Below are 22641 nucleotides of genomic sequence, written 5' to 3' on the forward strand. Positions count from 1 at the left end.
TTTTAAAAAAGGCTCCAATTGAGCTTAGTGAAAGATTGTTCTGTAGTAAATTTAAAAGACCCGAATCTCCAGGGACTTTTCATAAAGATTTCCAGAAAGAAATTGGATTAGTTGCTAGAGAGATTGTAGCAACTGTGTTTGATAACTTCCACAGGTGTTTGGTGTCCTGCATATCCACTGCATCAGTTTCAACTAGCGGAGTTTCCAAATCAGAAAAAAATAGAGTCACGCAATCTGAATTACCTGTTTATGACCCACACTTTTCTTTGGCTTCTATCGATAAAATAGCCAAAGAGACGGTTGAAAGTGTTATATTCACACTGGAGTCATTTGTAGCCTTTCAATTTAAACATGACTTTAAATGTAAATTTTCTGAAATAATGAGACTCCCTGTTGAAAATAGGTCTGGTGCACAACAGAAACCATTCCTAAGGCCTCTCTCAACTCAAGTAGCAAATGAAATAGAATTATCATTTGAACATAAAGTGCCAGGAACTACAAATAAAAGAATTCTGCCCACATTAGAACCCTTTCATAGTTTTTCCGAAGTATCAAGGATTAGCAGTGTGATTACCAGAGAAAGCATACAGAATGCGATTTGCCAAGTCCAAAGACTCCATTCAGAACTGAGCATTTATGCTAAAATTGCTGTTACCAAAATTCTGGAAATCATCAAGTGGAAACCTGAAAAAGAAATTAGCCAAAGAGAAATATCTCCATTTAGTGACATCTCTGAAGAAAACATCATGGCAAGTGAGATAACTGGTGCCATATTAGAGCAATGCAGTCAAAGTCAGATGAAAATTACTTCAGAATCGAAGTTTGGAAATCTTCATATGGAAAAACCTGGACGAGCATTTGGAAATAATAAAATTCCTGGTCAGGGTGTTACAATGTCAGAAGGAATGAAAATGTCTGCTAAAAAATTAGAAGTTGACTTAAGAGAAACCTTTCCACCTATCAGTGTTCCTGGCATGGTGATTAATTCAGATGAAAAAACAGAAATGGAAAAGGAAATTCCACGTAATCTTCCAACTATCCAGTGTAACCAGTTCTCTGCACGGGATGCTCCCACTACATCAGAGAGAACCAGAAAGTCTATTTTCTACACCACAGCTCCCAAACCAAGATCTTCTAGACCAGCACTGGAAACAATAAGAACACTTAGCTCCAGGATAACTCTCCCCCCGATTGGAAGACAATTTGCAAGAAAGTCATTCTGTAAAATAGGCATAAAGAAATCTCCCAAAGGGGAAGCAATGCATAGGTCAATGCATGAAGAACATGGTGAGTTTCTGCCATCATGTGAAACTGAGAATCAGGCAATACAGTCACAGGATGGTATTAATTCTGCTGTTTTTTTGAAAGAAATGTGTAGTGAACTAATAAGCAAATTAATCACTTCTTCTCAAAACATAGACACCCAGGACAGAAAGACAGCTGACACTGATCCTTCTAATGTGATGACAAATTTAATTGATTCAATGTTAAATGAGTGTTCAAAGTCTCAAGTCAAGGAGCTGCCACTGTTGGAAAGTCCGGGCCCCCCACCACAGGTTAGCACATTGGCTACTAAAATTATTCACTCCAGTTTATGTGACATTTTGAAAGAATGTGATTCTGAAGCCTCAGATTATACAGACATTAAAAGTGACCACAGTGCTTCAGTAGAAACATTAGCTACTTCAATAAGGAGAGAAGTTATTGATTACCAATTTCAGGGACCATTGGCAAAAGCATCATCTTCTACTATATTTAAGCCTCTAGAATCTGGGTTAATTTCTGAAGAGGTTTTACAGAAGGCCAACAAACTCAGCACACAATGCCAGACTTCCACCACACATACTATTAGGGTACCACGTGGATTTTTAGAAGATATAATTACCAAACTGTTATCTAAAATTCTCCCTGAACACTCCAACATGTCTTCCTCTGCAGAAAAGGAAAATCAGATTGCAGAATTTGACTTTAATCACATGAAGCTAGTAAGTAAGGTTATGACAGAAATCTCTAAAGATCAGAATTTGATTATTCAGTATGTTAAATGTTTGCATCGAGATGGCGATGCCATTATTCAAACAGTCGTAGAATCCGTGTACAATAAGCTTTTGCCACAGTTTGGATCCCAATTAACAATACAGAAGTGTTTAAAAAGTGGGTGCACAATTCTTTCTGAAGCAATAGCTGGCTTGGTATTAAGAGAGATCTCAAGGAATCAATTGCAGAACTTTTTTTCTGGAGAATTAACACCTCACCAATGTGCTGAAGCGGACAATGTTGTTGAAGATATGCTTAGAGATCTCACCGAACCCTTGGATCACACAAACCCCATAACATCAGATATTAGTGAATTATCTTCTCTCATCATAGAAGAACTGTCAGCTAAACTTTTACATAAACTCTTGTCCATATTTCCCATTTTGGACTTAGATGCACAAAATATTTCTTCAGTGAAGGATGTAACTTCCAAAATAATGAATTCACTGCAAGTGCTCCTTTCAAAAAATCAGATAAAGATTAGTGAAAATATCAATGAACCAGACTCTTTACAAGAAGAAGACAGCAAAGCTACTGGAGATGTTGTCAATTCTGTTTATATGCGCATTTTGAAACAATCTGACTCTGATGTTTCTATTCACAAAGATCTAACAAACAAGAATGATGTTTTAGCTAATAGAATAGCTTCTTTAATGGTAAGTGATACTTCTAAACATGAATTTCAACCCATTTCGGAGGAAGAGCCACCACCCAGTTCACCTTTAATGCTGGAGGCTGTCAATATTATTAAAAAGATTCTTACCAATATAGAGATGCCGAAACATCCCTTGGCATCACATATCCCTGTGTTACCAGTAATGTTTGTGGAAGAAATATTAAGTAGATTCTTGTCTAAAATCTTAAAGTCAACTCACAGCAGAAGCCCAGAAAAAAGAAGTTTATCAAAGACTGAAGTGAATGAAGTTGCTGGGAAGCTGAAACAGTCCATGGAAAAACTAATGTCCAAAAATAAAATCAGTCTTGTAGAAGCAGCAGGTGATATGGCAAATCCAGAACACAACGAGACTCTTAATCAAGTGGCTCATGCTATTTACAATAATGTCCTGCAAAAATCTGGATCTCAGCAAGACTTTTATGATAATGTAACAAGTTCCAGAACAAATTTTCCTCAACAAGTAGCTAGTATAATAATTAACGAAATCTCTAATTGCCATCTAGCACTTGCTTTTAAAGACAATCCACCGATGGTCAGCCAGAGCGCTATAGCACTTGACAGAATTGTTGACAGAGTCCATGCACAAATTTCCCTTCATACAGTGCCTGCACCAGAATGTTCAATCAGAGATGAAAATGCAAATGAGCGACCAACAGAAACCAGGCTACCCATTAAAATAATCCCTTATATTGGAAATAAAGCATTACAAATAGATCCGGACATTGTGTCAGAACATTTAGCAGTTATTTCCATAAAAACAGAGCCTCTTGAGGAGCTGAAAAAAGCATGCTTCGCTTACACTGGACTGAGTATAGCAGACCTGAGAAGAGCATCAGTGGCTGGGAAGAGTCCTGCAGCTGAAACTAGTGGAGCTGAAGAAAAGAGAAAAAGAGAAAGACGTCCCTCTCTGGATGTGTCAGGACGGCTGGATGTAAAACCAAAGGAGGTAAGTAAACAGAGTGAGATTGGCAGTCTGGGGGATATGTCTGTGTCAACTTGTAAACTCCATTTTGTTTTGTGAATGCCCAGTGATGAGCTGCCAAAATCTTAACAACCGGTTCCCTCCTCCTCACCCCGTGGTCCGCCCCCCCGGGGGTCCTGCCCCATCCAACTCCCCACATTCCTTGACGCCCTCCCCCCTGGATTCCTGCCCCATCCACCTCCCTTCCCTGTCCACTGACTGCCCCCTGCCGCCCCATCCAACCCTTCCTATCAATCCTGATGCCCCCCCGGGACCCCTGCCCCATCCAACCACCCCTTCTCTCTGTCCCCTGGAATCCCTGCCCCTGACTACCCCCCACCGCCCCATCCAACCCCTCCTCCTTCCTGACTGCCCCCGGGACCCTTGCCCCCATTCAATCCCCCTGTTCCCTCCCCTCTGACCGCCCCGACCCCTATCCACCCACCACCACCCCGAACTCCCCTGGCCTCTATTCAACACCCCCTCCCTGCTCTCTACCCCCTTACCATGCTGCCTGGAGGTGGCTGGCAGCGCTACAGCCGCGCCGCTTAGCTGGGGCCAGGGCCGGAGCTGCTTGGCTGGGGCCAAGCAGGTCGGCCGGGGCCATGCCATGCCTCCCTGGAACGCTCCTCGCGCCCCCCGCCCCAGCTCACCTGTGCGAAGCCGCTGCTTGCTTCTCACCCCTCCCAGGCTTTCCGCATGAACAGCTGATTCGCGGGAAGCAGGGGAGGGGGAGGACAAGAGGGGTGGAGCATTCAGGGGAGGAGGCAGAGGTGAGCTGGGGCTAGGGGCGGGGTGGAGAGCTGCCGGAGCTTTACCGGTTGTTAAATTTAAAAGCCCTTTTAGAACCAGTTGTCCCGCGTGGGACAACCGGTTCTAAAAGGGCTTCTAAATTTAACAACATGGTGGGGGGCAGTCAGGGGCAGGGGTTCCAGGGGCAGTCAGGGGATAGAGAGTGCGAAACGGCTCCAGCTCACCACTGGTGAATGCCATGATAGTAACCTTCTCTGTAACTGTCCCTTTGCATTGTAACTTCCATCTTGGGTTAAGGCATCCTGGGATGTTAACAACCGGTCTATTCTGGGTAGTGGAGGCTCATGCAAAAGGGTTGGGTGTGGCGTTCCCCTCTGTTTTTATCTGGACCAGTGATCTGCTAGGTCACTCAGATCCTTGACCCTGGGAGTCAGCCTTACCCTGCTCTGCTGTGAGAAACCCCACTCCTGAGCTGTTCACGCAAAGCCTCTGGCATGTAAGCTGTTCCTTGGATTGTGCAACCAAATGACACTAGCCAACATCTCCGGTCCCAGACACAACCCTAGGAACCTCTGTCTTGCAGTGTCCAGTTATGCCCGCTGGACACTGCAAGCTTACATGACTTCGTCAATTTAACAAAGAAATTTATATGTACCAGGCTTGTTATCCCAAGGGGAGTCTCCGACACGCTTCAAACCAAACGCACTGCTTCAGGTAGATTAACCAACAAATTTATTAACTATGAAAGATAGATTTTAAGGGATTATAAGTCAAAGCATAACAAGTCAGATTTGGTCAAATGAAATAAAAGCAAAACACATTCTAAACTGATCTTAACACTTTCAATGCCCTTACAAACTTAGATGCTTCTCACCACAGGCTGGCTGGTTGCCCTTCAGCCAGGATCTCTCCTTTGATCAGTGCTTCAGTCACTTAGTGGTGATGTCTGTAGATGGAGGTGGAAGAGAGAGGAAGAGCATGGCAAATCTCTCCCTTTTATCATGTTTTTCTTCCCTCTTGGCTTTGCCCCTCCCCCCTTCAGAGTCAGGTGAACATTACCTCATCGCAGTCCCAAACTGACCAACAGAAGGGGAATAACTCACTGGAGAGTCCAACAGATCCTTTGTTGTTGCCTAGGTCAGTGTCTTTTGTTCCTGTGAGGCTGGGCTGGGTTTGTCCCATATATGCCCTGATGAGGTGTGAACTGGCCCTCTGCTCTTGGAGAATTTTTGCCTGGGCTTGCTTTAAGCCATGAGGACACATTCTCAGCCTCATAACTATATACATGAAATTACAACCTATAACATTATTATAACAACGATTACTATAACATTACTATAACAATGCTCGGTACATCATGAGCCTTCTGAAGACACCCGACATGACAAACTTTGCATTAGATACCACACAATTATATTATAAGGATGAACACGGGGGTGCTGGGTGTCCCCCCGAGGTACAGAATGTCACAGTGGGAACATGTCCTAGAAAGTTAACAATGAGCCCTCAGCCATGATGCCTGTCCCCTGCTGGGACACGGGGCTAGCTGCAAATAGGGCCACTGAATTTGAATGGATTCTTTTCATGGAAATCTGTCTGGGGAGAAGGGGCAGCTGGAATCGCCCCTGCTCAGCACACAGCTGGGAGAACTTCAGTTTCTCCACTTGACCACCTGCCCAAGCATGTCAGAGACTGGTGCTCTCTAAGCCAAAGGGCTTTTTCCATCACCAGAAACAGAAGACCCAGCTGGAGAGAGTGGAGGAAGGAGGGAGCCTGGGTGGTCAGACTGCAGGGTCTCATTCCCAAGAAGAGTGTCAGACCCAGGGTCTGCACCTGGGAATGCACCTGAGAGACCCAGAGCTAAGAATCATGACCAATCACCTGCCAGACCCAGGGGGCTCAGCAGCACATGGGATTCGGCAGTGGGATCCTGTCCCAACTGACTAGGATCTGTCCAGAGAGGAGGACTGGAGCAGGTTGTGACATAGGAATTTTCATATTCAGATTGATTAAAAAATTGTTCATCCTAACCTCCCCAGGGCCATGATCTCAAAAGCATTTACACACACACTTAACTTTAAGCATGTGAATCCCACTGAAGTCAATGGGACTAAGAGCTTTGCTGCATCAGTAAGGCCCTTTATTTCCAGTTTTTATGGATTTTTATTGAAAAAATCCTGGGTTTCACAAAAGCCATTATTTGTTTTTTTTACTGATTTTCACCCACATTTTGGAAGTGCTGAAACTTCCTGGATTTGGTTCCCTCTCCAGGAGGAGAGATAGTGGCTCGTAACCTCTCATTGACTTCAGCAAGACCAAGATTTCATCCTATGAGTGTCTCCTTTTCTCCTCTTTCTCATAGCCTTTGCTGTGGCAGCCCCTCGGCCAGCAGAGTAGGTTCTTCAGAAGAGAAAGTGGGACTCTGTTTTCCATTCTAGAGCATCACGTTGGATTGTCTTGGGGTTTCCCATGATTCAGTTAATTTAACATTTAGTTTCTCTCCTGGTCCTCCCTCGTCCAAAGGAGAATTCGTCCCTCTCCCTGGCCAGATCCCCGCTCTTGAGACATGTGCACCCTTGGCACCGTGAGCTCCGAACCACAGAGAAAGTCATACACATTGGAGCTACAGGCCAGCCACCTTGGGCACCCGGACATGGGGCAGAAGGCTATAAAAGAACCTATTGCCCCAGTCGCCCTTATTTCCTTTCTTGCTGCCAGAGCCAACTGGCTCCACAACCAGCTGCTCCTTTGCAGTGTTTCTACTTTGCTATTGTTGGTCACGTTAGCATTCCGTTGGTCTCTAGCTAGTGTTAGAGATTAGCAATACTATCTGAGCTCCCCTGCTCCTACCATGGTGCCCCCATTGCCTGACATCGAGACGTTGTTTCAGTCCCTTCACTTGACTGGTTCTGGAGCAAAGACTAAGGGCATGGCTACACTTGCGAGTTAGAGCGCATTAAAGCAGCCCCATGCACTCCACCCTGGCAAGGCACATAGAGCTCCCGGACTCCGCGGTTACAGCGCTCCTGGTAATCCGCCTCGGCGAGTGGAATAAGGTTTGATGCACCCCCGCTGGAGCACTGCGGCACCTGTCAGTTCTCTCTCTACTTCCACAATGCCCTGGTCTGTTAATGAGCTGTGATTGGTCTCCAGAAGTGTCCCCCCACAATGCCTATTCTAGCCACTCTGGTCATCACTTTGAAATCTACTGCCCTACCCTCAGGTGACCAACAATCAGACCTGCCCTTTAAATTCTCTGGGAATTTTGAAAATCCCCTTCCTGTTTGCTCAGCCAGGCATGGAGTGATCTCAGTGAATCTTTCCAGGTAACCATGCCTCCACGCGCCAGGTGATCCCCAGTATGGAGCAAGGGTGAGGTGCTGGACCTCATCAGTGTTTGGGGGGGGGAGGAAGCTGTCCAGTCCCAGCTGCACTCCAGCCGTAGGAATTATGATACCTTTGGGCAGATATCAAGGGACATGATGGAAAGGGGCCATGACCAGGATGCACTTTAGTGCAGGGTTAAAGTGAAAGAGCTGCAGAATGTCTACCACAAAGCCTGTGGGGCAAACCACCGCTCTGATGTTGCCCCTATGACCTGCCGTTTCTACAAAGAGCTGGACGCAATACTTGGGGGCAACCCCACCTCCACTCCGAGTACCACCATGGACACTTCAGAGCCCAGTTCAACAAGGCAGGAGGAGGAGGAGGAAAGCAGGAGCGAGGGTGCTGAGGAGGAGGAAGACACTCCGGCATCCCTAGATGCATGCAGCCAGGAGCTGTTTTCAAGCCAGGAGGAAGGTACCCAGTTATGGCAACCAGTGTTTTGGGAAGGCCAAACACCAGAGGAAGTGCCTGGTAAGCGGCTTTTATTTTGGGAAGGAAGTTATTCAGTGCGGGCTCTTGGGGCGAAGAGGGTTAGGGCTGCATCCATACCTACATGCAGAATAGGGCGTTGATGTGCTCTCTCACATCTCGGTAATCGGCCTCAGTGAGCTCTTCAAAGGTCTCATCCAGAACTTGGGCAATGTGTTTGCGCTGGTTTCTTGGGAGAGCCACTGTGGTCCTTGTCCCAATCAGGGTAACATGTCTGTGACACTGTACCATGAGGGGCGGGAGGACCATTGCTGCACAGAGGCAAGCTGCATATGGGCCAGGGCGGAAGCTGCATTGTAATAAGAGACCCTCCCTTGCTTCCCAGGTCACCCTCAGCAGCGAGATATCTTCCAGGATGAACTGCTGTGGAAAATGTGGGGACAGTGTTGCATATAGAAGGATTAACAGAATTAAGTCAAAGACTAGGGTTTATAATTTTAAAAAGGCTAATTTTAACAAATTAAGAGGACTGGTAAGGGAAGTGGATTGAGCAAACGTATTAATGGATCTAAAGGCAGAAGAAGCCTGGGATTATTTTAAGTTAAAGCTGCATGAGCTGTCGGAGGCCTGTATCCCAAAAAAGGGAAAAAGGTTAGTAAGCAAGAGATTTAGACCGAGCTGGATGAGCGACCATCTCAAAGGGGCGATTAGGAAAAAACAGAAAGCGTACAAAGAGTGGAAGAGGGGAGGGATCAGTAAGGAAACTTACCTTAGTGAGGTCAGAGCATGTAGGGATAGAGTGAGAAAGGCCAAAAGCCGTGTAGAGTTGGACTTTGCGAGGGGAATTAAAAGCAATAGTAAGAGGTTTTACAGCCCTATAAATAGGAAGAAAGCAAAGAAAGAAGAAGTAGGACCGCTAAAGACTATAGCTGGAGAGGAGATTAAAGATAATCTAGGCATGGCACAATATCTAAACGAATATTTTGCATCGGTGTTCAATGAGGCCAATGAAGGGATTAGGAATATTAGCAGCGAGACGGAGGGGGATACAGGAGGGGGGATTACTGTATCAGAGGTAGAAACCAAACTTGAACACCTTAGCGGGACTAAGTCGGGCGGACCGGATGATCTTCATCCGAGAATATTTAAGGAATTGGCGCGAGAAATAGCAGGCCCCTTAGTGATAATTTTTAATGAATCTGTAAACTCGGGGGTTGTTCCGTTAGACTGGAGAATAGCTAATGTGGTTCCTATTTTCAAGAGAGGGAAAAAAAGTGACCCAGGTAACTACAGGCCTGTTAGTTTAACATCTGTAGTGTGCAAGGTCCTGGAGAAAATTCTGAAGGAGAAAGTAGTTGAGGGCCTTGAGGTCAATGGCAATTGCGACAAATTACAACATGGTTTTACCAAAGGCAGATCGTGCCAAACCAATCTGATCTCCTTCTTCGAGAAAGTAACAGACTTATTAGATAAGGGAAATGCGGTGGACCTAATATACCTTGATTTCAGTAAAGCATTTGATACTGTACCGCACGAGGAATTATTGGTTAAACTGGAAAAGATGGGGATCGATATGAAAATCCAGAGGTGGATAAGGAACTGGTTAATGGGGAGACTGCAGAGGGTCGTATTGAAGGGTGAAATGTCAGCTTGGAGGGAGGTCACCAGTGGAGTTCCTCAAGGTTCGGTTTTGGGACCCATTTTATTTAATCTATTTATTACTGACCTCGGAACCGATTGTAGGAGTGGGCTGATAAAGTTTGCGGATGACACAAAGCTGGGAGGTATTGCCAATTCGGAGGAGGATAGGGATATTCTGCAGGGAGACTTGAATGACCTTGTGAATTGGAGTATCAGAAATAGGATGAAATTTAATAGTGAAAAGTGTAAGGTGATGCATTTAGGGATGACTAACAACAATTTTAGTTACAAGCTGGGGACGCATCGGTTAGAAGTAACGGAGGAGGAGAAAGACCTCGGGGTCCTTGTAGACCGCAGGATGACTATGAGTTGACAATGTGACGTGGCGGTGAAAAAAGCCAATGTGGTCTTGGGATGCATTAGGCGAGGTATATCTAGTAGGGATAAGGAGGTGCTGCTTCCGTTGTACAAGGCGCTGGTGAGACCTCATTTGGAGTACTGTCTGCAGTTCTGGTCTCCCATGTTTAAAAAAGATGAACTCAAACTGGAACGGGTACAGAGAAGGGCCACTAGGATGATCAGAGGAATGGAAAACCTGTCGTATGAAAGGAGACTGAGGAGCTCGGGTTGTTTAGTCTGACCAAACGAAGGCTGAGGGGGGATATGATTGCTCTCTTCAAATATATCAGAGGGATAAATACCAGGGAGGGAGAGGAATTATTCCAGCTCAGTACTAATGTGGACACGAGAACGAATGGATATAAACTGGCCGTGGGGAAGTTTAGGCTTGAAATTAGACGAAGGTTTCTGACCGTCAGAGGGGTGAAATATTGGAACAGCCTTCTGAGGGAAACGGTGGGGGCAAAGGACCTGTCTGGTTTTAAGATTAAGTTAGATAAGTTTATGGAAGGAATGGTTTAAGGGGATAACGTGATTTTAGTCAAAGGCAGGTAAATAGTATAATGGCTAATGAGGGTGAGGCTGGAGAATCTTGCCTACGTGCTCGGGGTTTTACTGATCGCCATATTTGGTGTCGGGAAGGAATTTTCCTCCAGGGTAGATTGGCAGAAGCCCTGGAGGTTTTTCACCTTCCTCCGCAGCATGGGGCAGGGATTGCTGGCAGGAGGATTCCCTGCTAATTGAAGTCTCTAAGCCACAGGATTTGGGGACTTCAACAGCAGAGTCAAGGGAAAGGGTAGGGACGGCTTTGTGGCTTGCATCATGCGGGAGGTCAGACCAGATTATCATAATGGTCCCTTCTGACCTTAAAGGGTATGAGTCTATGAGTCTATAGGGGCCCCCTGTAGCTGTTGGCTCTCCCCAAGGCACAGACACCCAGAGGACAGTACAGCCGTTGAACAATCACTCGCCCTTGACCCTGTGCTTACTCACCATTTTGGCAGGTTTCAGAATAGCAGCCGTGTTAGTCTGTATCCGCAAAAAGAACAGGAGTACTTGTGGCACCTTAGAGACTAACAAATTTATTAGAGCATAAGCTTTTGTGGGCTACAGCCCACTTCTTTGGATGCATATAGAATGGAACATATATTGAGGAGATATATATACACACATACAGAGACCATAAACATGTGGGAGTTGTCTTACCAACTCTGAGAGGCCAATTAAGTAAGAGAAAAAAAACTTTTTAAGTGATAATCAAGATAGCCCAGTACAAACAGTTTGATAAGAAGTGTGAGAATACTTACAAGGGGAGATAGATTCAATGTTTGTAATGGCTCAGCCATTCCCAGTCCTTATTCAATCCTAAATTGATTGATATGCAAACTAGATACAATTCCAGCTTAGCAGTCTCCCGTTGGAGTCTGTTTTTGAAGTTTTTCTGTTGTAAAATAGACATCTGCATGTAGGTAAGTGTAGCGGTCAGTAGGTTTCTGGTATAGGGTGGTATAACCCATAACCTCAGCCATGCTGAACACAACGCCATCTACAGCCTCAGAAACAACTCTGACATCATAATCAAAAAGGCTGACAAAGGAGGTGCTGTCGTCATCATGAATAAATTGGAATATGACCAAGAGGCTGCTAGACAGATCTCTAACACCACATTCTACAGGCCACTGTCCTCTGATTTCACTGAGGATTACTTAAAGAAACTACACCATCTGCTAAAAAAACTCCTTGACAAAGCACAGGAACAAATCTGTACAAACACATGCCTAGAACCCCGACTAAGGGTATTCTATTTGCTACCCAAGATCCATAAACCTGGAAATCCTGGATGCCCCATCATCTCAGGCATTGGCACCCTAACATCAGGCTTGTCCGGTTATGTGGACTCTCTCCTCAGGCCCTACGCTACCAGCACTCCCAGCTATCTTCGAGACACCACTGACTTCCTGAGGAAACTACAATCCATCGGTGATCTTCCAGAAAACACCATCCTGGCCACTATGGACGTAGAAGCCCTCTACACCTATATTCCACACAAAGATGGACTACAAGCTATCAGGAACAGTATCCCCGATAATGTCACAGCTAACCTGGTGTCTGAACTTTGTGACTTTGTCCTCACCCACAACTATTTCACATTTGGGGACAATATATACCTTCAAGTCAGCAGCACTGCTATGGGTACCCGCATGGCCCCACAGTATGCCAACATTTTTATGGCTGATTTAGAACAACGCTTCCTTAGCTCTCGTCCCCTAACGCCCCTACTCTACTTGTGCTACATTGATGACATCATCTGGACCTATGGAAACGAAGCCCTTGAGGAATTCCACCATGATTTCAATAATTTCCATCCCACCATCAACATCAGTCTAGATCAATCCACACAAGCGGCCCATTTCCTGGACACTACTGTGCTAATAAGCGAAGGTCACATGAATACCACCCTATACCGGAAACCTACTGACCGCTACACTTACCTACATGCTTCCAGCTTCCATCCAGGACACACCAGACAATCCATTGTCTACAGCCAAGCTCTAAGATATAACCGCATTTGCTCCAATCCCTCAGACAGAGACAAGCACCTACAAGATCTCTATCAAGCATTCTTAAAACTACAATACCCACCTGCTGAAGTGAAAAAACAGATTGACTGAGCCAGACGAGTACCCAGAAGTCACCTCCTACAAGACAGGCCCAACAAAGAAAATAACAGAACACCAGTAGCTGTCACCTTCAGCCCCACAACTAAAACCTCTCCAGCACATCAAAGATCTACAACCTATCCTGAAAGATGATTCCTCACTCTCACAGATCTTGGGAGACAGACCTGTCCTCGCTTACAGACAACCCCCCAACCTAAACCAAATACTCACCAGCAACCACACATCACTGAACAAAAACACTGACCCAGGAACCTATCCTTGTAACAAAGCCCGATGCCAAGTCTGTCCACATATCTATTCAAGTGACATCATCATAGGACCTAATCACATCAACCATACCATCAGGGGCTCGTTCACCTGCACATCTACCAATGTGATATGCCATCATGTGCCGGCAATGCCCCTCTGCCATGTACATTGGCCAAACCGGACAGTCTCTACGCAAAAGAATTAATGGACACAAATCTGACATCAGGAATCATAATTCTCAAAAAACAGTTGGAGAACACTTTAACCTGTCTGGTCATTCAGTGACAGACCTGTGGGTGTCTATTTTAGAACAGAAAAACTTCAAAAACAAACTCCAACGAGAGACTGCTGATCTGGAATTGATATGCAAACTAGATACAATCAACTTAGGATTGAATAAGGACTGGGAATGGCTGAGCCATTACAGACATTGAATCTATCTCCCCTTGTAAGTATTCTCACACTTATCAAACTGTCTGTACTGGGCTATCTTGATTATCACTTCAGAAGTTTTTTTTCTCTTACTTAATTGGCCTCTCAGAGTTGGTAAGACAACTCCCACGTGTTCATGGTCTCTGTATGTGCGTATATATATATATATCCTCAATATATGTTCCATTCTATATGCATCCAAAGAAGTGGGCCATAGCCCACGAAAGCTTATGCTCTAATAAATTTGTTGGTCTCTAAGGTGCCACAAGTACTCCTGTTCTTTTCACCATTTTGGGGCTCCCATGGGTTACATGCGCTTGCTTATGGATGAGCAAATTATGCTATTGTGTAGATTGTGCTTGCCCTTAAGTATGGGGGAAATCATTGCTCTGTCTGGTGTGAACAATGCTGCCTCTGTTAAGTGTTGCATTTTGCTTTTACAGATACAACCTTGAGATCTCAGCCGTCCATGTTATCACCGGCCGAAAGACTGCAAAGAATTAGGAAGAGGCCACGTAGAAGCAAAGACGACATGTTGCATGAAGTAATGCAGCAGTCACTTAACGAGAATCTAAAAGCGCAGGAGTGGAAGGAGGGTGAAAGGAGGATCCGCCAGCAGAATGAGGAGCGCCAGCACAAAAGCGCGGAGCTCCGGCAGCAAAGCACGGATCAGCTGATAAGCATCCTGGAGCGCCAAGCGGAGTCGATCCAGGTGCTCGTAGCCATGCACCCTCTCCCCCCCTGCAGCCCTTGTCCCAAAACTCTTTCCCTTGTGTCCCCATGTCACCTCCAACCCACTTTCCCCAACATCTGGGTTCTTATCGCCACCAGCTGCCTCCAACACCTGTAGCTTCACCACCCAGCTCTGAAAACTACAACCCTTACCCATTGCACTCAACCCCCATCATCATGCATTATAGCCATCCTGAAGTGCAGCAATCATTGCACAGCACTCCAGACAGGAAGGCTGAGTATGATAACAGGACATACACAAATCTGTGATTGTACCATTCCCCACCCCACCACCTTGCCCTTTCTGTTTCCCAGACAGTTGTGTTTCTTTTCAATAAATGGATTTTTTGGCTTTGAAAACATTCTTTATTATTGCATAAAGATACCTTAGCCCAGGAAAGCAACAGGCATTGCAAGTCAGAGTAGCAAACACAGATTCCTATTAGCATTGGAACCACCGCACTTCACTCCTGTGCAGGATACCAAACATTACTGGTGGCTTCCAGCCTCAAATTGCTCCCTAACCCTTGCAGCCCTGTGTTGGGCCCCTCTAATAACCTTGCTGTCTGACTGTTCAAATTCAGTCTCCACGTGCTGAACCTCCAAGTTCCATGCCTGAATGAATCTTTCACCCTTCCCTTCACAAATTTTATGGAGGGTACAGCACGCAGATATAACCATGGGGATGCTGTCATCGGCCAGCTCCAGCTTCCCATACAGATAGCACCAGCGGCCCTTTAAACAGGCAAAAGTACACGCCACAGTCATTCTGCACCGGTTCAGCTTGTTGTTGAACCGCTCCTTGCTGCTGTCAAGACTCCCTGTGTAAGGTTTCATGAGCCACGGCATTAAAGGGTAAGCAGGGTCTCCAAGGATCACAATGGCCATTTTGACTTCCCCTATGGTGATCTTCTGGTCTGGGAAAAAAGTCCCGGCTTGCAGTTTCCTGAACAGGCCAGTGTTCCAAAAGATGCATGCGTCATGCACCTTTCCAGGCCAGCCTGCGTTAATGTCAATGAAATGGCCACGGAGATCCACAAGCGCCTGGAGAACCATAGAGAAATAGCTCTTCCAATTAACGTACTTGGAGGCTAGGTGGGCTGGTGCCAGAATTGGAATATGCATCCCATCTATCGCCCCTCCGCAGTTAGGGAAACCCATTTGTGCAAAGCCAGCCAGAATGTCATACACATTACCCAGAGTCACGGTTCTTCTCAGCAGGATGCAATTAATGGCCCTGCAAACTTGCATCAACACGATTACAATGGTCGACTTTCCCACTCCAAACTGGTTAGCGACCGATTGGTAGCTGTCTGGAGTTGCCAGCTTCCAGATTGCAATTGCCATCCGCTTCTCCACCATCAGGGCAGCTCTCAATCTCGTGTCCTTGCACCGCAGGGTGGGGCGTGAGCTCATCACACAGTCCCATGAAAGTGGCTTTTCTCATCCGAAAGTTCTGTAGCCACTGCTTGTCATCCCAGACTTGCATGACGATGTGATCCCACCACTCAGTGCTCCTTTCCTGAGCCCAAAAGCGGCATTCCATTGTGGTGAGTATGTCCATGAATGCCACAAGCAATCTTGTGTCGTATGGGTTACTCGAGTCAATATCATCATCAGAGTCCTCACTGTCAGTTTGGATCTTAAGGAGTAACTCAACTGCCAAACGTGACATGCTGGTGAGACTCGTCAGCATATTCCTCGGCAGTTCGGGCTCCATTCCTGCAGACCGAAAGGGAAGACAGAGCGCACAGTACAAAAAACGTTGAAAGACTGTGCCAAATGTGGATGGAAGCACAGGGATTGCTGGGATGTGAAGCGATGCAACACGGGGTGTTGGGACAGGACCCAGAATGCCCTGCACCCCCCCAACCCCTTCCCACAAGCCACAGCGCCAGAATGGGAAGAAGTTGGGATAGCTGTCCATAATGCACTGCTCCCAGTGCCGCTGCAAATGCCGCAAATGTGGCCACACCAGTGCGCTTGCAAGTGTCAGTGTGGACAGACTGCAGCGCTTTCCCTACTGCGCTCTCTGAAGGCTGGTTTAACTCAAAGTGTGCTACATCTGCAAGTGTAGCCATGCCCTAAATAGATCAGTAATTTCAAGACTGAGCTTGATACATTTATGGAGGGGATGGTGTGATGGGACTGCAGGTAGCCGATCTGCAACTGCTAGCAGCAAATATCTCCAATGCCTGGTGATGGGACACTAGATGGGGAGGGCTCTGAATTATTAGAGCGAATTCTTTCCAGGTGCCTACCTACTGGGTCTTGCCCACATGCTCTTGGTCTAACTGATCGCCATATTTGGGGAAGGAATTTTCCTCCAGCAGAGACTGGTAGAGACTGTGGGGTTTTTTTGTCTTTATCTGTAGCATAGAGCACGGGTCACTTGAAACTATTATAAATCATGGATTCCCTGTTACTTGAAGTCTTTAAACCATGATTTGAGAACTTCAGTAACTCAGCCGGAAGTTCGGGGTCTATTTCAGGAGTGGGTGGGTGAAGTTTTGTGGCCTGCGATGAGCAGGAGGTCAGGCTAGATGATCATGCTGGTCCCTTCTGGCCTTAAAGTCCATGACAAATGCACCCAAAATAGCAAGGACACATACATTTGATTTTTTACATATTGTGGCAAATTGCCAGCACTACTGTCAAGGCTGCTTCCCCACTCTGAACTTTAGGGTACAAAGGTGGGGGCCTACATGAAAATTCTAAGCTTAACTACCAGCTTAGATCTGGTCCGCTGCCACCACTCCCAAAGTGCTAATTCCCTTCCCTGGGTAGCCTTGAGAGACTCTTCACCAATTCCCTGGTGAATACAGATCCAAACCCCTTGGATCTTAAAACAAGATAAATTAACCATCCCCCCTCCTTTCTCCCACCAACTCCTGGTGGATCAAGATCCAACCCCCTTGGGTCTAAAAAACAAGGAAAAATCAATCAGGTTCTTAAAAAGAAGGCTTATAATTAAAGAAAAAGGTAAAAATCATCTCTGTAAAATTAGGATGGGAAATAACTTTACAGGGTAATCAAACTTAAAGAGCCCAGAGGACCCCCCTCTAGCCTTAGGTTCAAAGTTACAGCAAACAGAGGTAAACACCCTAGTAAAAGGTACATTTACAAGTTGAGAAAACAAAGATAAAAAACTAACACGCCTTGTCTGGCTGTTTACTTACAAGTCTGAAATATGAGAGACTTGTTCAGAAAGATTTGGAGAGCCTGGATTGATGTCTGGTCCCTCTTAGTCCCCAAGAGCGAACAACCCCAAACAAAGAACACAAACAAAAGCCTTCCCCCCAAGATTTGAAAGTATCATGTCCCCTTATTGGTCCTTTGGGTCAGGTGTCCGCCAGGTTACCTGAGCTTCTTAACTCTTTACAGGTAAAAGGATTTTGGAGTCTCTGGCCAGGAGGGATTTTATAGTATTGTACACAGGAGGGCTGTTACCCTTCCCTTTATAGTTATGACAACTACTATGATGGGTCCCGCACTTTCTCTTCTTGTGGGGGTGTTCAGGGCACCATTTCTCATCCCTGATCTGGGGTATTAACTGTCCCACTAGTATCCCAGAGAAGGGGAGTAGAGAGGGAGGGACCCGGGCCCACCCTCTACTCCGGGTCCCAGCCCAGGGGCCCTAGGGATAGCAGTAAACCACTTGAACGAGCGATTCCTTCCCCTGAGCTACTTCCCTCTCCGGCCCTTCAGCTTGGGGGTTTCCTGCCCTCTCTCTCATATTGGTGAACCGGGCGGGCTCACCTGCCCACTACTAAAGGCCCCTCCCCCAGCCTAGCGGGAGGGACCACTGGACCCAGTACCAAATAATTTCCTGCCCTCTCTCTGCTTGGGCAAGGTTTCTCTCAACCCCTTGTGCCTGTGGAGTCCCTCTGCTCTGTACAAGCTGGGCTTCCCTTTACCTAGGATCTTGGTCTTCTGGCCCACCACAGCACTTTTCCAAACTCTCCTCTGCTTCCCTCCAAACTGCTCTCTGCTCAAACACTAAAACCACTCTGCTTCAACTTCTCCAACTGTCTGATTGAAGCGGGGGGGGGGGGGGGTTAATCAGGTGACTGGCTTCAGGTGCTCTAATTGGTTTAATTGGCTTCAGGTGGTCTAATTAATCTGTAGTAGCCTCTCTTCCCTCTACAGGGAATAAGGCTATCATCCTGGGGCTTACATATCTCCCATCTATCACTCTCCTGCTGCCCTCTGGCCATGCTATATCACAATATTTTTCATATTCCCATGGGGGTTTTTTTAGCTAATATTTTTAATAGAAAAAATCAGGATTTTTCTGAGGTCTCAACTGAAGTGAAAAAAATGTATCCAAATGCAAGTCTAAAAGCACCTCCATTTATTTCCTCTCTAACTAGTGAACAGTAGAAAAAAATCATAAGAAAACTGACTCTGAAATTAAGCTCTCTTCAAAAGCTCTCTCTTCAATTTCAGCCTGTCAGCAGAAATTCATTCTGGGACATGTTTAAACCTGACATAGCTAAAGTGGAACTTTTAAAAGATGTAGAGAACCAGCAGGATCTTATCATGCGACTAGTAACCCATGATATTGAGGCAAAGGTGAAGCAGCGAGAAGAGGAGGAAGAGGCAGCTTTTGAACAAATTTTAAAAGTAGAATCCTCTTTGATTTTTGAGAACCAATCACCCCCAGACACAGCAGGGAGAGAGGACATGGCGTCTGCTCGTCCATTGGAGAAGCAGCGATATGAGAGTGAAGCCTCATTGCCAGAAGTCAGGCCAAGCACTAGCAGCCAGAAGAAATTTCTGTCTTTGAGCAAGTGTTGCCAAGCCTTGTCAAACTCGATTCCTGATGATATTGAAGATATCGTCAGAGAAATAAAAGATGACCAGAATAATCTGAGCCTTCTCCCTTCGGCTAGTACACAGGATAATTTAATTGCCGCCCCATCAACTGGGAAAGAGGCTCAATACAAGGTAAGTGGAGTATGTGAAACTTGTACTAGTTCCCCTGATGACACTTGGTCAAGTCCTACCCCTATAGAAGTCAATGATAAAACTCCCACTGATATCACTGAGCGCAGGACTGTTGCCCCATAATGTGACGAGCAGCTCACCCTCGCAGACTGGAAATGTTCATACAAAGGGCTGTCGATAGTTAACAGGGGAGTGGAGCAGAGATCAGAGCTATATCATATTTAAGATCCCCCTTAACGATCAGAAAAAGGAGTCCCTTTGTAATTAAATTTTCAGTCAATATCAACCAGCAAATATACCTGAACATATGAAGAGGGGGGTGAGATCCAGGAAGGGACTTAGGCGGTGCAATGCGGAGTGTCATGGTGCCTGACTTTTAGGTGCCTAGAAAAATCACAGGTGCAATCCACAAAGTTGAGTCAGGCACCTAAGCTCCATCTACTCTGAATGGGGGAAAATAGGCACCTAAGAATACACTCCACAGGAGCCAGGAGGAGATGGAGCCCACCTTGTAACTTTTAGCCCAGTGGTTAGAGCACGCACTTGGGGTGTGGCAGTCCCAGGCTAACTTCCCTCTCTCTGCCAGCGAGGCAGATAAGATTTCAACAGGGGCCTCCCACCTCTCAGGAGAATACTCCCCCAATCAACCCTTGCTCCAATGGCGCTCATTATTTAGCCACCATGGAACAGCCTCAAGAGGATTTACTGAAGGAGCCCCTCACCCCCAGAATATGCCATAGCTCAGAGAACTGTCCTGTCAGGATCCCTGATCAAAGCCTCTCTCCCCCTCTGGAAGAGGGAAGTGAACCCGACTCTCCTACATCCCAGGTGAGTGCTCTAATCACCGGGCTATAAGGTGTGTGCTATCTCCTACCAGCATCCAAACGGGCCCTGATCCAAGAGACAGCCTCCGAGCACACCTACCAGACTGGGCCCCGCATGCGATGTAGTCAGCCCAACGCTTGTCTTCCCCTGGGCTTAGGCACAAGACAAGCATGTGGACCCCTTATGGGAAGCAGCAGCATGAATGCCCAGAGGTAGAAACACTGGCTCAAAGGGAATTTTCACCCTGAACATTTAGGCACCAAGTGAGTTAAGCCAGCTACAGGGTTTGGTGGGAGTTGTGTGAGGAGCCAAAACTGGGACTCAGGTGCCTAAACCCAAGATTAATGCACTTAAGTCTGGGGTTTAGCCACCTAAGTACTTTTGTAGATGCCACCCTGTACATCTTACTACACAGTGGAAACATAAAGGGCTTGTTTAGCTCATCTGGACTCCTACCTGTCCTCTCATCCTGCATGGCGTCTCCCACCTTTTGTCTGAGCCACGCTTTATTATGAGTCCTCTAGGTTAAATTTATTTTTAATGTAGGTTATTTTCTAGCTCTGGATTAGAGCTCCACAGGTGTCCACCTCCCTCATTGCCATATTACTTTGTTGTTATATTATTTTAACCTGAATAGCCAGTGAAAAAAATTAATCTCCCTAATGTATAAATGCTACTAACGAGGAGAGGTGTTGTGAATACCACTGAGGTCACAGAAATATATGCATCACTGCTTTTGTACCTGCCCAACAATGAGATTCCTTCATTACCCTTGAGTTTCCTCTCTGGGGCAGAAGCATTCAGGTGAGGTGACCATGAATGTAACAAAAGGGGACCAAGAGAGGCAAGGAATAGAAGTAGGGCAAAGATGAGTGAGCCAAGGAGCTGAAATGTTGCCTGAAATAATTGTAATTATTCTTCAGAGTGTGAAAGACACAATATTAACTCACGGTCCCCTCCCTGACTTGGAACAGAGAGTCCTTGGCTCAGCCTCGAGCACAGATGTGTCTGCTCTAAACAAGGACAGCAAACTTTTAAGGTAACTGCTTCTGTGGTGGAAACAAGAGACAGCCTGTGTTTGAGTGCAGGTGTGATGGGGCATTGGCCCCACATTGGTCTCGAAGGGGTTAATAGAGCCCTAGGGAGGCTGTGCAAGAGGCAGCCAATTAGAGAGGGGCTGAGAGGAGCAACCATTCCGGGCCAGGCAAACCCATTTAAGAAGAGCTGCAAGAAAGAGCAGTGTCAGTTACTCCCTGGAGTTCAAGGAAGGAGGACTGGCTGCCTTGCAGATAGAGGGAAGCCAGCACAGACAAAGCAATGCTGCTAGCAGGGACCAGGGGAGCTAGGGAAGAGCTTCTGGCTGGTGGCTGGGAGTTGCAGGCTGAGGGTCTGGGGCAAGGGCAAACAGGGTACTGGGGCTGCTGAGAAGTGGCTAGACAATTGGCTTCAGTCCCCACTGGGGAAGTGGTGGAACAGTTGGACTATAGCACTTGCCCCTGGAAGTGGGGAACCCAGATCGTGACATGGCCGGAGGGCTGCCTCATGAAGCGGATGCTGTGATCCTTGGAGTGAGGTGGGACTGGGAGCAGAATTGAGGGTGGGTGACTCACCAACAGGAGTGGGCCTATCAACCTGCAGAGCTAATCCCAAAGATGACCAGCAGGAGTCTCCAGAGGTACCAGGCAGAGCTCAGTCCAGGGCCGGTTCAAGGAAGTTTTGCGCCCTAGGAAAAACTTCCACCTTGCGCCCTCCAAGCCCTGCGGCAGCTCCCCGCCCCACGCCTTGAAGCGCCCCCCCGCAGCATTACAGAAGCAGCTTTTCCTCTGCTGGAATTGACACCTCCTCATCCATTATTGGGAGTGGACTACATCCACCCTGATTGAATTGGCCCTGTCAACACTGGTTCTCCACTTGCGAAGTAACTCCCTGCTCTCCATGTGTCAGTATATAATGCCTGCATCTGTAACTTTCACTCTCTGCATCTGAAGAAGTGAGGTTTTTACCCACGAAAGCTTATGCCCAAATAAATCTGTTAGTCTTTAAGGTGCCACTAGACTCCTTTTTGTTTAAGTGATTTAGGAACACAGGTTCCATTGAAAAGCTCCTAAGTCAAAGTCCAGGTGACTTTTAATGGGACATGTGCTCCTAGATCACACGGATGCCTTGAAAATCCTACTCAACTATACCTATGTGTCATGTAGGTCATTTCAACCATCAAGCTGAAAGTGTTCAACACGGGCGGGTAAGCAACACTGTGAGCTCTATTTCCCTGTGGGGAGAACTGTAGCACAAAGTCATTTGCTCAAGGTCACAGCAGGTCAGTGGTAGAGCCGAGAACAGAACCCAAGAGCCCTGATCCCCCGTCCACGTTGCCTCCCAGTGGCCCTGTACAGGGAAGTCAGGGTGGCACGACTGGATACAAAGTCTGTAAAGTTCTTGGGAGGATTATTTGTTAGGCACTGACAAGGCTCTTGGCACTGGGCAGAGTA

The 22641-nt window shown here is 46.5% G+C and overlaps 1 protein-coding gene across 1 annotated transcript; it reads left to right on the forward strand.

Moving 5' to 3' along the window:
* Positions 1 to 1484: 1484 nt before the first annotated feature.
* On the forward strand, positions 1485 to 22398 carry FSIP2 (fibrous sheath interacting protein 2). The gene is made up of 3 exons (XM_054039758.1): positions 1485 to 3659; positions 18827 to 19327; positions 22354 to 22398. Exons 1-3 carry the CDS (start codon positions 1485 to 1487, stop codon positions 22396 to 22398), a joined length of 2721 nt encoding a protein of 906 aa, XP_053895733.1.
* Positions 22399 to 22641: the final 243 nt, after the last annotated feature.

This window comes from Malaclemys terrapin, chromosome 9 (genome assembly GCF_027887155.1).
Source record: "Malaclemys terrapin pileata isolate rMalTer1 chromosome 9, rMalTer1.hap1, whole genome shotgun sequence".
Classification (NCBI taxonomy): domain Eukaryota; kingdom Metazoa; phylum Chordata; order Testudines; family Emydidae; genus Malaclemys; species Malaclemys terrapin.